The sequence below is a fragment of the Leucopleurus acutus genome (genome assembly GCF_964270905.1).
Source record: "Leucopleurus acutus genome assembly, chromosome: 2".
NCBI lineage: Eukaryota > Metazoa > Chordata > Mammalia > Artiodactyla > Delphinidae > Leucopleurus > Leucopleurus acutus.
Window position 1 is genome coordinate 154658942 of NC_139143.1, and position 14265 is coordinate 154673206.

General features: G+C 37.7%; 1 protein-coding gene across 1 annotated transcript in view; it reads right to left on the reverse strand.

Annotated features, from left to right (window-relative positions):
- Positions 1-3166: 3166 nt before the first annotated feature.
- CMPK1 (cytidine/uridine monophosphate kinase 1) overlaps positions 3167-14265 on the reverse strand; it is a 33626-nt gene continuing 22527 nt past the window's right edge. The window contains exons 2-6 of the mRNA XM_082833559.1: positions 11161-11307; positions 7254-7406; positions 5928-6004; positions 5589-5685; positions 3167-4567 (exon numbers count right to left, since the gene is read on the reverse strand). Coding sequence (XP_082689685.1) covers positions 4526-4567; positions 5589-5685; positions 5928-6004; positions 7254-7406; positions 11161-11307 — 516 coding nt within the window. The 3' untranslated portion in view covers positions 3167-4525. The remainder of the gene's footprint in view (positions 4568-5588; positions 5686-5927; positions 6005-7253; positions 7407-11160; positions 11308-14265) is intronic.

The following is a 14265-nucleotide window of genomic DNA, read 5'->3' on the forward strand; positions in this document are numbered from 1 at the left end:
TACAATGCAGGGGACGTGGGTTTGATCACTGGTCAGGGAACTAAGATCCCACATGCCACAGGGCAACTAAGCCCATGTGCCACAACTACTGAGCCCGCGCGCCTCAACTAGAGAGCCTGCGTGCCACAGACTACAGAGCCCACGCGCCCTGGAGCCTGCGCGCCACAACTAGGAGAAAACCCGTGTGCCACCTCTAGAGAGAAGCCCGCGCACTGCAACGAAGAGCCCATGAGCCGCAAGAAAAGATCCCACGTGCCACAACTAAGACCTGACGCAGCCAAAACTAAATAGTAGAATAAAAAGAAAACAAAACAGAGGTTTACGTTTTGACAAAGCCACTTTGATGCAGCCTCGCAGTGCTCATAGGTACTCTGGCCAAGTTCTGGCAGCTGCTTTGGAGCCACTTATAAAAATGCTTCGTTATAAAACTAATAAACAATCTAGGGTGAGCCACGTACAAGAGCTTTGTGCTTTTCAGTACTAACTGCTGGACCGATTCAACATCTTTCCCCTCTGGCTCAGGAAGCCCTTGGAGCCAGGTGGCTGTGAGACAGCCAGTTCCACCCGCAGTCCTCAAAGGGCTGCAAGTATTTACCAACTAGCAGGGAAACTTATCCAATTCAGGAGTTTTCTTGGAAGTCCATCCTGAGTCCACTGTAGCAATTTTTTCCCCTTAATTTCATAGACACTGCCACCGAAAGTACATTTCTTCCAGGGAGCCTTCTAAAGGGAACTATATGTGTGTTCCCGAAGTTCACATACATGGCTTTTTAAAAATTTTACATTCTCTTTTTAAGTGTGGTTACTCAACCAAACAAGAATACATCTGCTATTCTGTAGTACGCTGCCTAACTGCTTGATTTCACTGTGTGGAAGACAGCTCTTAATATTTCTTAGGGTTATCTACCATTAGGGTTGGGATGTAGTAACCCACCTCTGCAGATGCTTTTCCTCTGGTTGGTTAGGGCATCAAAGACCAGTGCTAAGAAGTTGCATAAAGTTACTTCAACATGTATCACAAAATAAAAAAAACAATTTTCTGTGGCTGCAAGAACTTCACCACCTAGAGAAATGCTGATTTATTACCTCTGTCTCACTGAACAGTACAAAATAATTAAGCTCGCTTCTCTTATGCCTGAGTCTTAGAAGGACAAAGTCATGAAACAAAAGCCTCTTTGAAGAATGAATGGGATGGCAGAGATCCCACAGAAGTCTGAGCCCTGGTGATAGCCTGGAGCTGGTATGGCTGACATAGGGCCTAGGGTGGTAGCCAGAAATTCAACTTAGTCCTCCAGCTCTCCCCAGAACAGGAAAGATGATGACCTGCAGAATTTAGCTAAAGTCCAGAATTAACATCACAATCAAAATAACCACACCCCTTCAAAGGAAAGCAGACTTGAATCCAAGAGAGTACTTACACTGAAGTCAGAGATGAAGAAATAAAGGGGTAAGTGATTAGGACCATTTTTACCTTTTCCTTTGGTACACAATATATGAACTTCCTTCCTTTCATTTAAAAAAAATTGCTTAGACTAAAGGAGTACTTAATTAAGCTGAAGTATGCAAGAAGGCTAGGGAGAATTGCAATAAGCTATATAAAAATGACTGAAGTTAGCCAACAGAAGACATCTGAAGGTCTGTCCACGTCAGAGTGTTAGTTTTAGATAGAAAACTCTTGGAAGGCAGAGTATGTGTTTATAGCACTGTGGCTTGTGCAATTAGTATATGTCTGCAGATGAAGGACCAAACCTCCAGGGAAAAGATGCTGACCCTGTCTGGCCAAAACTGTCAACCACTATTATCTCCAGGGACCACTGGAATGTCAGGCAACCACTTAAATTACATGGACAAAGCTACAAGGCCACAAAAAACCCCGCATCCTGCTACACATTGCCTGCTGCCAATTTCCCCCTCAAAGAGACAAGCAATTAATGCTGCAGGCCAGTAATGAATTGGGCTACTTGTGCCTCAATCTGGATTACTTCTTGAAGGAACAGGATAAAGTCATGCTTTCTGCTTAATTCAAGACGCATCAACATCATACACAGAGCGGAAAATTCTCTTGGATCCTGAACTCTGCTTTTGCCCTGTGAGGACCCACATGTTAAATATGATACTTCTGGATCTTCGGTGCGCTTGAGAGAACAGAAATCTGAACCAGCAAACAGCAAAGCCCACAGCACAGAATTTATTGGGATTACTCACTAAATATTGATAACTCATACACATCCAACATCATCGAATAAAAATAATGTTAGTCAATTTTTTAAAAACAGCAAGCCTTCCACTGGGGTCTTTAAAGTCAAAAACTCACTGATGACTGTATCTTTAATAAATGAAATGACCAAAACTAGTGAAGTCAGATGTAACTCAATCAACTCCTAAACTCAATATTGCCAACATGTTTTTCTACTTAAAAAGCAAACAAAAAGGAAAGCCTCGTAATTTAGCAATTACTATGTTTCTGGGTTTTTGCCCTCAAATGCCACAGAAAGATATGTGATGAAAGGAAGCAAAGCACCTAGTCTCAGCAGTCTTCTTAAAAACCTTAAGTTTGCTTTCACAATATAAATATAAATATTTAGATCCCCATCCAATGGATTTCTTCACTTATGTGAGCAGGAACGTTCTCAAAATCTTAGTCTTTACTCTTGCTTCATACTACAGCTGTTTGATTGAACTACCACTACCAGTAAAATCCCTCAGTATTGGCTAGATTAAATCACTAGATAAGAATTCATTACAATCTCTTCCAAGAAACCAAGATAATCTTAACACAGATTTTAGTGGCTAATATGTTACAGTACTTATGGATACTTTGTTTTCTATGGCAAGTATGTTGAAAATTCATCACTAATAAGTGAATTTCATAACACACACAGAAATAAATAAATCTATTACAATTTAAGAACATCCATAAATTGTCCTCACTATTCCCAATAATTTTTTTTTTTTTTTTTTTTTTTTGCGGTACGCGGGCCTCTCACTGTTGTGACCTCTCCCGTTTGCTGAGCACAGGCTCCGGACGCGCAGGCTCAGTGGCCACGGCTCACGGGCCCAGCCGCTCCGCGGCATGTGGGATCTTCCCGGACCGGGGCACGAACCCGCGTCCCCTGCATCGGCAGGCGGACTCTCAACCACTGCGCCACCAGGGAAGCCCTTCCCAATGATTTAAATATAAAATGTAATTATACAAAATCAAAATTCCTTGCCCAGTTTAACCCTGTATACCAAACAGTATAAGTGCTGAAAATGAGAAAAATTTTAATAAATCTCACATTAAGAACCTTGGATACCACTTTGCATTAGTGATGGCAGAAAAAGGTAAGGAGAAAAATTTTCCAGAGATTTTTAAAGGAAGAATGAATGTAAGAGAAAATTCCTTTGGACTCTTTACTTTTTTAAGAATTCTGTACCTTTTAATACTTCAACATGATGCCAAGAAAAGAATTTACTGAATAAAAGTAGCCAGGAAGGGAATCAAACATTTGTAAGATAAATTTATTATTTTTCTGACCAAAGTGCAATTTTTAAATCTTCTTAAACAACTACGAAAAAAAGTATTTAAGAAAATAAAATACAAATGGGAAATTTAACCATTAGATTTCTTCTGCTTTGTACTAACCCTATGCTTAGTCTAGAAAAGAAACAAAAAAAGCTTTGAAGTCTTACTAAAACACTAACCAAATCATTTTACCATAAATCTACTAAGTACATGCATTTCAAGGTTCCACTACTAGGAATTTTGTTAAGATCAGTTTAATCATTAATAACATTATCTAATAGAGCAAAAGGAACACATGTCATTAGATGTGATCCTTGCCCCTTACCCTCAGATTTATGTCAGAATAAAACTGACAATTCCACCAGGCTCTGAAACCCCAGTGCCCCCATCCCAACCCCTGGAAGCAAAGACTATGCCCTGCAAACAACTCTGTACAAACTGTAGTAAAACAAAGCTTAAGTTTTCTTACCTTTCTATAGGAAATGGTCAGCTATTTGATAAATACTAAAATACTTCTAGGAATTCATTTCATGACTTTGTTTACCAAACACACTGTCCAAGAACTCACTACACAAAAAGTTCCTTAGAATTTGGTCCATAGATTCACTTAACAGGTTGGAAATTTAAATCCTGCAAGAGAAAGAAGACGTGGGGACTCCCTAATCCAAACATGTTGTAATTACTTAAGGGATATACGCACATACTAAAAAGTTTTGCTCACAGGAGGCACAAACTATAAAAGGGATATTCTTTTTGAATAAAAACAAAGAACTAGCTAACACCCTTCTTTGTTTTGTGAGCACCATAGCTAAGATGAAGTTAGACTCGAATTCACTGTCTACTCCTGTGACCAAAAAAAAAAAGATGAAGATAAAAAATTTAATTTGTCTTACTACATACTTTCCAGCCATTAATTGAGATGTAATTATGAAAGATTAAAATTGCCTTAAAAAGGGGTTGTGATAGCAGCTATCAAAGCAATATTCAAGCCTGATTTCAAGGATGCTTTCAGGTTTAGAGTTAGCCTTCTTTGTCAAAAATCTTCACAACTTCATCAAAAACCTGTAAAGGAAAAGGATAATAATAATAATTTAAAAGGCAAATATTGTTAAAACACCATATGGCTAAGTTCCTGTTAAAAGTCAATTTTACATGAATTTTCAAAATGGATTATTAAAAAAAACACATTATAATTTCTTAGTTTCATCTATTTTACTTTAGACAGTAGTACAATACCGTAAATAATTATGGAAGTGTTCCTTCAATATAAAATTATGAACATGTTGCTTCAATTTTACTAGTGCTTTTAGGACAAAACAAACTTCTTGATAGGCTACCAATATTATAAAAAGTAAAAGTAAACTGAAGTGGCTTATCTTCCTAGTTCTGATTCTAAAACACTAAGTCTTCTGTATTACCTCACCTCTACAGGAAGGGACCATGGATAAAAAACCAAAAATGACTATATGATAAAAAAAGGTCCAGGGGAAGATGATTCAGGGAATCAGGGAAAGATTAGGTGAATTTAAGAGACACTAGTAGCGGCTGGGCACTGAGAGTCCACAAACCACAGTACAGAGACCAAAGATTCATGAAGGAAGAGGCAAGCATTGGGTCGTGGAAACCCTGTACCTCTGGAGCTACATGCTCTGTGACGGAAGAGATGAAAGAAACCGGGGGCTCTTCAGCTAGATGATTTGCTATTCATGTTACAGATTTTTTTAAAAAATGATCATGGTCCAAATCACAGTTCTGAAAATGCCAATTTTCCAGTGCTTGAGAAAAGAGGTTTGGAATTAATACACCACCCACTTTTTACAAAGAACAAGTCTGAAATTGTAAAACCCATTTTAGACTCTATTCAAAAAGAAGTACACCTGAAACTAACACAATATTGTAAATTGATAAAATATACATACTTTAATTTAAAAAAAGAAGAAAAAGCCTAGCTTTTCATTCAGTCTCCAGTGTTTTGAAAAGCAAACTAATCTGTCATGGTATTTCTTTTTCTACTGCATATTCCTCCCCTCCCTGCCCCAAATCACATTGTTACTTTACTATTAGGCAGGCTAGGGATACTCACTTCATCAACAGATTTAGAAGCATCTATTTTCTTGACTTTCCCCATTTCTTCATATAAGTCAATAATTGGCTTTGTTGACTGAAGATAGGTTTGAATTCTGCAACAGAAGCAAATATTGCGAAGTTCTAAGCATACTTCTCTCCCCTGTTTAGGACAGATCGGGGGACAATACAGAATAAAACCCAGTTGGCTCCCTCCCTTATCAGCTTTTTAGACAAGCCATTCTACATATTTAAGCATGACATTTTCTTTTTCTGGTCCAAAATGGGGCACGTGTTTAATCTGTTACTCAAGTTCCATACTGAGACGTGGTGGCAATGTGTAAAAACTGCAAAGTACCTCTTTTCCAAGCTCTCTCTGTTGTCATCACTTCTACCACTACTCTTTCCCCTCTCAAGACATCGTTCAATACAGATCTAAAAAGAGAAATATATAAAAAGTTATTTTTAAAAAGATATGAATTTGCCAGTCTTTTAAACCTGAAAAGAGAAGAAAGTTCGAAGAGATTACCAACAAAACCCTGCATTAAACCCAATGTGTTTAATTCATTAATCAACATGCAAAGTTGAAACATGTGGTTCAATTTATATAAACTAGGTTAAATAAGTACAGAGCATAATAAGAATTCATTCATGACTCAGTTTTTCCTGTGTATTTTTTTTCAAACCGCAATAAAGAGATGATCTCTATGTGTATGGTTCCATCTATTATTAACTTATTAGGTATGAATTACATGCGTCAAACTTTGTTCCATTTTTGCTTACTTTTTGATAATTCCATAAATATCCAAATATTTAAGAGTTAACATATTTGCATTTGAATAAAGCATCCCTTGTTAATCGTGAATAAACATTCCTTAGTTATAAAGCTGTGGTAACATTCTAAAATTAACTCTGAAGAATAAGTGAAAACATATTTTTGGGGGTTGGAAAAAGAGAGTTACATTTTAAAACAACTCAAAGGCTGCAGCAAGTCTCTCCACCACAGGCACATTTGCAATTCAACCTAAGAATAGTCAACTTCCTGCAAGGCAGTACTGCTGATTCTTATTCTTTCAGGCCGTTGGCATTAATTTAATAAAGTTTATATTACAGCTGTCATACAGAGTCAGGCCTTTTAATTAAATGATTCCGGGAAAAAAAAAAAGATACCGAGAAATTCATTTAGTTATTCAAAAGTATGTCTGGGTATGTTATTAGAAGTACCAGAAAGAAAAAGACTGCTTTCCTGCTTTTTTTTCATTTCACTCTTAGAAGACAAATCAGGCTATCATACATGTTTCTTTAAAGTAGAAAGTTTTCCCAACTTCCCAGAAATGTGTGTTTCTTTTCCAGTAAATGACATCCTAAGGCAAGATACTCTCTGATAATAGTGCCTACTCAAGAAGTAACAATGCAGCTTCATTACCTAACATGGTATGAGTCAATTCTTAACGCAAAACACAAATTCTTGTTATTTTGAAAATAAAGCAAGTTTTAGGCCCACAATATTGCTGATGCCAAATAGCTTAAGACAGTGCTGCTCTGTGCATCCAACTTACCAATTCAAAAAATACTGCTGTCAATATAAAATGTAAATATAAGTGAAACAAATCACTTTCTTTTTCTCTAATAGTTGACCATCAGCTGTTTAAAGCCCATATAGGCAGATAAAGATTTTCATTACCTCATTATTACAGTCAAAAAACAAAACGAAAGATACATCAGCCTTCCCATCCATGGTCTTGTTCCAACCTTGAAGGTTGTCTTGATTTCTTGGAAACCCATCAATCAAGAATTTATTCTTCTGAGCATTGGCCGCCATCGTCTGATCCATTTCCTAATGAAAAAGGGAAGATTTAAGTTCAACACTACATTAATGCAATTTCTTAAGCAGAGTGGTAGCTATATGGGTGTGTTTTATTATTATTCTTTAAATCATAAGCATGGAGGGTGCATAGGAAAAAAAAGACTTAAAGGAAATAACATGTTTGCCTCAAACTGGTAGAGTTATGGTTATGTACCCCCCATTTTATACACATACACACACAATTTTTTTCTGTAGTTTTAAAATTTTCTACAGTTAAGCATATATTATTTTCACGAAGTTATAAACAGCAAAAAGAGAAAAATAAGCATTAACCAGTATCTTTGCTCCAGTCAACAGAGACCCTTATCTTGCCTTCCCTTTCCTCGTCCCAGGTCATTGTGCTATGGTAGGAAGTATGCTGCTTCTATAGGTACTCAGATTCTCTGCAATAATTCAAGTCCAGCTGCAAAAAGCTTTGGATATATAAAGAGATTGCTAGCATTAATTATTAGTGTAGGAGTCAATACTCTTTTTTTTTTTTTTAAACTGAAGCTAATTTAAACCTAAATGCCACTGGCCACACCAAAACACAGGTAGCAAAGGAAACAATACATTCAGAAAGACAGCAAGAATTGCACATTTCACCATCGTCTTCCAAAGTCTGAATTTAGGTAGAATGTGGAAATATGTGACTGGGAGATGCAGATCTCGAACCTCCAAATCCTTACCACTATCAGTCACCATGAGGTAAGCACAGATGCATGCCTTCAACAAACTCCAGAGGAGCCTCTACTCTAAAGCAAACCGACATCCAGTTCCCTCAGTGCTCAAACTTTCCTGGCTCCTCAAGAAGAACAATGGCTGTCAGGACCCCTAATTCCTTTATCTGAGGGTTGGTTTTAACCCAGCATCTAGCTTCTCCAATATCCACAAAATTTCAGAATGCTTTTGGATTCCTGCTATAGCATTTCTATCACAATTATGGTAGTAGAAGATATCTGAAGGGGTACATCAATATTCTACTCACTCAACATACACTCATTCAAGGCCTACCATCAGGGAACATGAAGAGCAAGGTCATGGCCCCTGGCGGGCTCACAGTCCAGTGCGTAACAAATATGTGTAAGTAAATGTGCTAAGTTCTATACTGAGGTATGCAAGGATGCTGTGATAAAACGAAGAAGCAAGCACAAACTACCTGGGAAACTGCCAGGAAGAGCTTTACCAAAGAGGTGGCAGAGGAGCTGAATTCTGAATAATGAAATGGCAGGCAGACAGGGATCAAGGTACTCCAGATGGTGTCAACTGGATGTTAAAGGCTCAGAAATGAGGAAGCATAACAGCTTTGATGAATCTGAAATAAGCTGGTAGAGGTGAACCTTAGGATGCGTGTAGAGAGTGGAAGGAGAAATGACTAGAAAGTAGGTAGGGCCAAAATTAATGAAGAACTTGTTATACCACACTAAGGATTTGGTTTTTATTCTGCAAGCAATACAGGATCACTGAGAAATTTTAAGTAGTAGAAGAATATGCTCCCATCACCTTTAGAAAAAAAAATCACTGACTGTACCATGAAGGATGGATTAGAAGGGGACAAAGATGGATTAAAGGCAAAAGACTAATGATAAGGCTCTAGTGATGGTCCAAATAAGAAAAAAAGAGGATCTTGGGACTTCCCTGGTGGTGCAGTGGTTAAGGATCCACCTGCCAATGCAGGGGACATGGGTTCGATCCCCAGTCCAGAAGATCTCACATACCGTGGAGCAACTAAGCCCATGCACCGCAACTACTGAGCCTGCGAGCCACAGCTACTGAAGCCTGCATGCCTAGAGCCCGTGCTCCACAACAAGGGCACGGGCTTGCAATGGGAAGCCCGCACACCACAACGAAGAGCAGCCCCTGCTCGCCGCAACTAGAGAAAGCCCGCACACAGCAACGAGGAGTCAACGCAGCCAAAATATAAATAAGTAAAAAATGAAAAATATATTTCAGTGATTGATCTCCCAACATAATGTCTGCATTCTTCCCAATATTATTTTTTTAAAAAAAGACAAAAAGAGGGTCTGAACTAAGATGATAGTACTAATAGAGGAGAAAAAAACTATCAATAAATAGAAGAGGATAAAGAGAAAGATAATTGAAAGGATCTTCTCACTGAGTGGATTTGGGAAATTGAGGAAGAGGTGGAAACTACAGGATGGCTCCCAGATTTCTGGCTTGGGCAGCTCGGTAGATGGTAGAACCATTAACCAGGATAGGAAATAAAGGGCGATCACATTTTAGATAATACAGTCAGACTCGGACATGTTGATTTTGAGATACCTGTGAGACATTCAGATGGATGCCTAATAGTTAGTTAGAAATATAGGTCTGGGGAATTCCCTGGCAGTCCAGTGGTTAGGACTCTGTGCTTTCACTGCTGGTGGTGCAGGTTCGATCCTTGGTCAGGGAGTCAGGGAACCAAGATCCTCCAAGAGGCGGAGTGCAGCCAAAAAAAAAAAAAAAAAAAAAATATAGGTCTGGAGTTCAGACAAAGAGATTTGTGCTAGAGTTATAGATAGATTCTGGGATCATTAGCACAGTGTAAACCTTGGACATGGCTAACAACATCCAGCAAGAAATGTATAAAATAAGAGGAGGACGAAGGATGAAACCCCAAGAAGCATCATGGTTTAAGAAACTTGCAGAAGAAGAGTTATCAAAGGAGATTTAAGAAACAGCAGTCACTGAAGGAGGAAGAGAATCAAGAGAAATGGTGTCACAGAGAACAAAGGAGGAACGAGTTTCAAAAAGACAGGAAGTTAAAGGCTACAAGGAAAATGACTGAAAATATCCCCTAGATTTGATAGAGATCACTGGTAACATCAGCAAGAATAGTTTCAATGAAGATGGAAATAGAGTCTTAGTGCAAAGAGCTGAAGAGCAGAAAATGAAAAAGTAAAACATGTAGACTACTCTTTCACAATTAAGCATAAAAGTGGAGAAAGGACATTAAATCCAGAGAACAAGGAGAGAGGATTTAGTTACTCTGAATGGAAGCATTCCAATCTCTGAAACAAGAGTTAAGAATGTGTGTGAATGAGCCACTCTTCAAGTTTCTCTGGTTCCAATCAGAAGCTCATATATCTCTTTTCCATTGGGCTTCAACTATTTCTTGCTGTGCCCACTCTTCCATTTCTCCTTCACGTTTCTTGTATGTGAAAATATCTATTAATGACTATAATCTTGAGAACCTATAGTGGAGAGTTATCATGTAAATGCAAGGTATCTGTTTTTAGATGGGACCTATTTTAGTTTGATAGCTATTAGTCTCAGCATTTCACACTGAAGATGGTGATGCATGCACCAGAAAAGGAAACATCAAGACTGAGAGAATGGCAACAATGGGAGGGTCATGGGAGGGAGAGAGGGAGGGAGAGAAAGAGGGAGGAAAAGAAAGAGGGAGGGAAAGAAAGAGGGAGGAAGGGACAAAGTCTGGAAGAAAACGGAAATGGGAAAGGAGGAAAAAGAAATAGAAATGGAAGGAGGATGGATTGTCTGCACACTGGGAAGGGTCAAGTGTACACATATGAATGTTCAGTTGTAGCTGATCCTAGACCAAGGTAGAGAATGTTTCCTACTGTCCAATTTCTTCCCAGGTGAAGTGGAACTTCCAGTTCTGCCATTCTCACCCTCCACAATCAAGAAATTCAATACTCTGATTTTTTTCATTACTCAAAGGGAAGGCAGATTTAATTTCTCAGTTCCTTGGTGGTTTTAACTGGTTGGCATTCACACTCCTTACCCTCCTCAACAAACTGATGGTTATCTCAACTGGCACAATCTTTCCATCTTTAATGTACTTTTCAATGAGTTCACCATACTGTGAATCTGGGTTCTTCCTTTCATCACGAAGAAGCTCTCCTGCAGAAAGGTGTGTGTAGCCATATTTCTGAAAGAACAAACACATAGGAAAAAGATCAAAATACATTCAACCCAGGGTTAGGACTACTGTTTGTTTCCCTTCATGGTAACTTTTATATTCTAATTTTTCTATAATAAACAAGCTCTGCTTATATAATAAATAAATAATAAAGAAAAATTGAAGAGAGATTTCATACAATCCAGTTTGCTTAAAAAATATCCTTAATCTATGTAGCATATGGTAGCTATAATGTTCACAAATCATGCAATCAACCCGAAACTTATTTAACCATTCAAGGCATTAACAGCTCATCATATTCCTTCACAAACACAAAGTTTAAATGTTTTTAATAATGTTCAAAGAAATGTCTAACAAAAATCTATATAATTCAAGGCAAAACCCCCCAAAATCTTACCACAGTTGGCTGTACCCACCTTCTATAAGATCTTCCCTTCCTTAAACTCAACACATCTAAATTGAACTCATCAGCACTTACACAAACCCCATTCTTCTGTTTTGTTCCCTTTCTCAGTAAACAGTACAAGTCCTACCCCTCCATGAAATTAGCTTTCCTGACCACTCTGGAGAGTGGACACATAATCAAATAGTGTCTTAGAATATCACTGTCTCTCCATCTAAACCAGTATCTTCTTCACCACTCTCAAAAGTCCATTTCCCACCTCTCTAGCTGTGACTAGAGAGGTCTCATCTGTAAAATGGGAATATAGATACCTATTTTATAATTCAGTGGTGATGATTAAATGAGATAATGTATTTATATAAAATGCCTACCAAAGAGCCTGACAGGCAGCAGGAGATAAAAGCCATCAATTACCTCCTTGCCATCATGAAGATACTTATCTTAAATAACCTGGAAGCATTTTTATATTATATATACACACCATTTTTATATTATTACATACACGTGTGTGTGTGCATGTGTGCATATATATGTATTCACTTTAAAGGTTTTTGGGTTTTTTAAAAAATAAATTTATTTATTTATTTTTGGCCGTGTTGAGTCTTCATGGCTGTGCGCGGGCTTTCTCTAGTTGTGACGAGTGGGGGCTACTCTTTGTTGCAGTGTCTGGGCTTCTCACTGCAGTGGCTTCTCTCTGCTGCAGAGCACGGGCCCCAGAGCGCACAGGCTTAAGTAGTTGTGGCACGCAGGCTCAGTAGTTGTGTCTCATGGGCTCTAGAGCACAGGCTCAGCAGTTGCGGTGCATGGGCTTAGTTGCTCCGCAGCATGTGGGATCTTCCCGGATCAGGGCTCGAACTCGTGTCCCCTGCGTTGGCAGGCGGATTCTTGACCACTGTGCCACCAGGGACGTCTGGCTTTAAAGGTTTTGACAGAGAGACCAATCAAAGGACTTAAGTGAGATAAAAGATATGAATACACTGTGAAAGGTCAGGAGTATAGTAGTATTACAATTGTGATAGTCATTATTAAGGATTTACAAATGATGTATTAGGTCAGGGTATAGGATAATAGTTGAACTAAGTCACATAAGATGCTATAGTGTTATTCTGCCATTTCCCCGTGGTTGGAATGAGAAAACAATACAGATCTAAGAGACAATTATGAATACTGAAAAGCTTCTTCCTCCATATGAACTAGCATGTTCCCTTTTATTAAATCAAAAGAACTATAAAATCTATTTTCATAATAATAATTTCCATAATAATAAAATAGATTATTTTTACTCTCAAATATCAGAATACTGAGATCTATATTCAATGTTCAATTACAGCAATCATCTAGTCCCAAATTTTTAAGATTCCCTAAATGGGTTTTTATCTCATTCATAGTAAGTGTACCATAAATATTTGATAACTTAAATTTTATCTTTAATTTCAATGTTAAGATTTGAGGCAGCCCACACTCCCACCCCTCCTTCCAGAATAGAATGTTTCAATTGCACATTTTACAAAACTTAACTCTCTCAATTACTGAGGCTACAGTGAGTTTTCTCTCTCTCTCTCTTTTTTTTTTTAAGATTGCAGAAGCCATTCTTTACTCCTTTTCTATCTCTAAAAATTGCTGGCTAAACTTGTTCTTGTTTATTACTAAAGTGAGCCAACAATAAGGTAGTCAGCAAAGAAAAACAAACTAAATAGTTTATTTGCTGACTAAAATTGGATATAAAGTTTGAGGAGAATAAACAAAAACCATAGTATCACTCATGTCTCTCTTAGGCATACAATAGCTCCTTGCATGAAAAGAAATGATCAAAAGTGTATTTAGTTGTTGTAACAGGCTTTTAAAAACACTCCCATCATTTACAGAAAATGGAAATAAATACAAAAGTACTTAATTATTTAAATTGTTATTTTAAAATTATTTTCACACCACACCATTTTTAAATGCCTACTTTTATCACCAAGTATCAATTTTTGAAAGACGGGTATGGATATGGAAAAGACTTTATAAAAAACAAGATGTGACCTACTTTCCCATTTACTATGTACAATTTTCAGAAAGCATTTTGCAACGGCTGTCCACAAAATTTTACAGCAGCTTCATTTTCCACTGCTTACTCTGGCTCCTGCTTGGAAGTCTATGCTTGCTGGATGCTCTCATCTGGTCTAGAGATTACAGCATATGGTAATATTGAATAAATGCAGAGACAAACAGTGCTAAACAATGGCAAACGCTCAGGGAAACACCAACAATACACAGATTGCTCTGTACAGATTGCCTTGGCTGTATGAACAACATATACATTTAGAAACCCAGCTAGTAATTTAGAAATTAGTACACACACTGTTTGTTTCCTGACATTGAAGAGCTCAAATCTGCAAGCTTACATTACATTACAATGGGTTTTGGCATATCACTTTTTTAAAAGAGAGACTAGTTGTAAATTGTAGAAGTGTACAAATGATATGTTTTTTAAAAATTACACAGAAAACAACCTTATCTGCAAAGTCCAAGGAGATAAGGAATTTAAATAAATATAATCATGTCAAATCTATATATGTCTA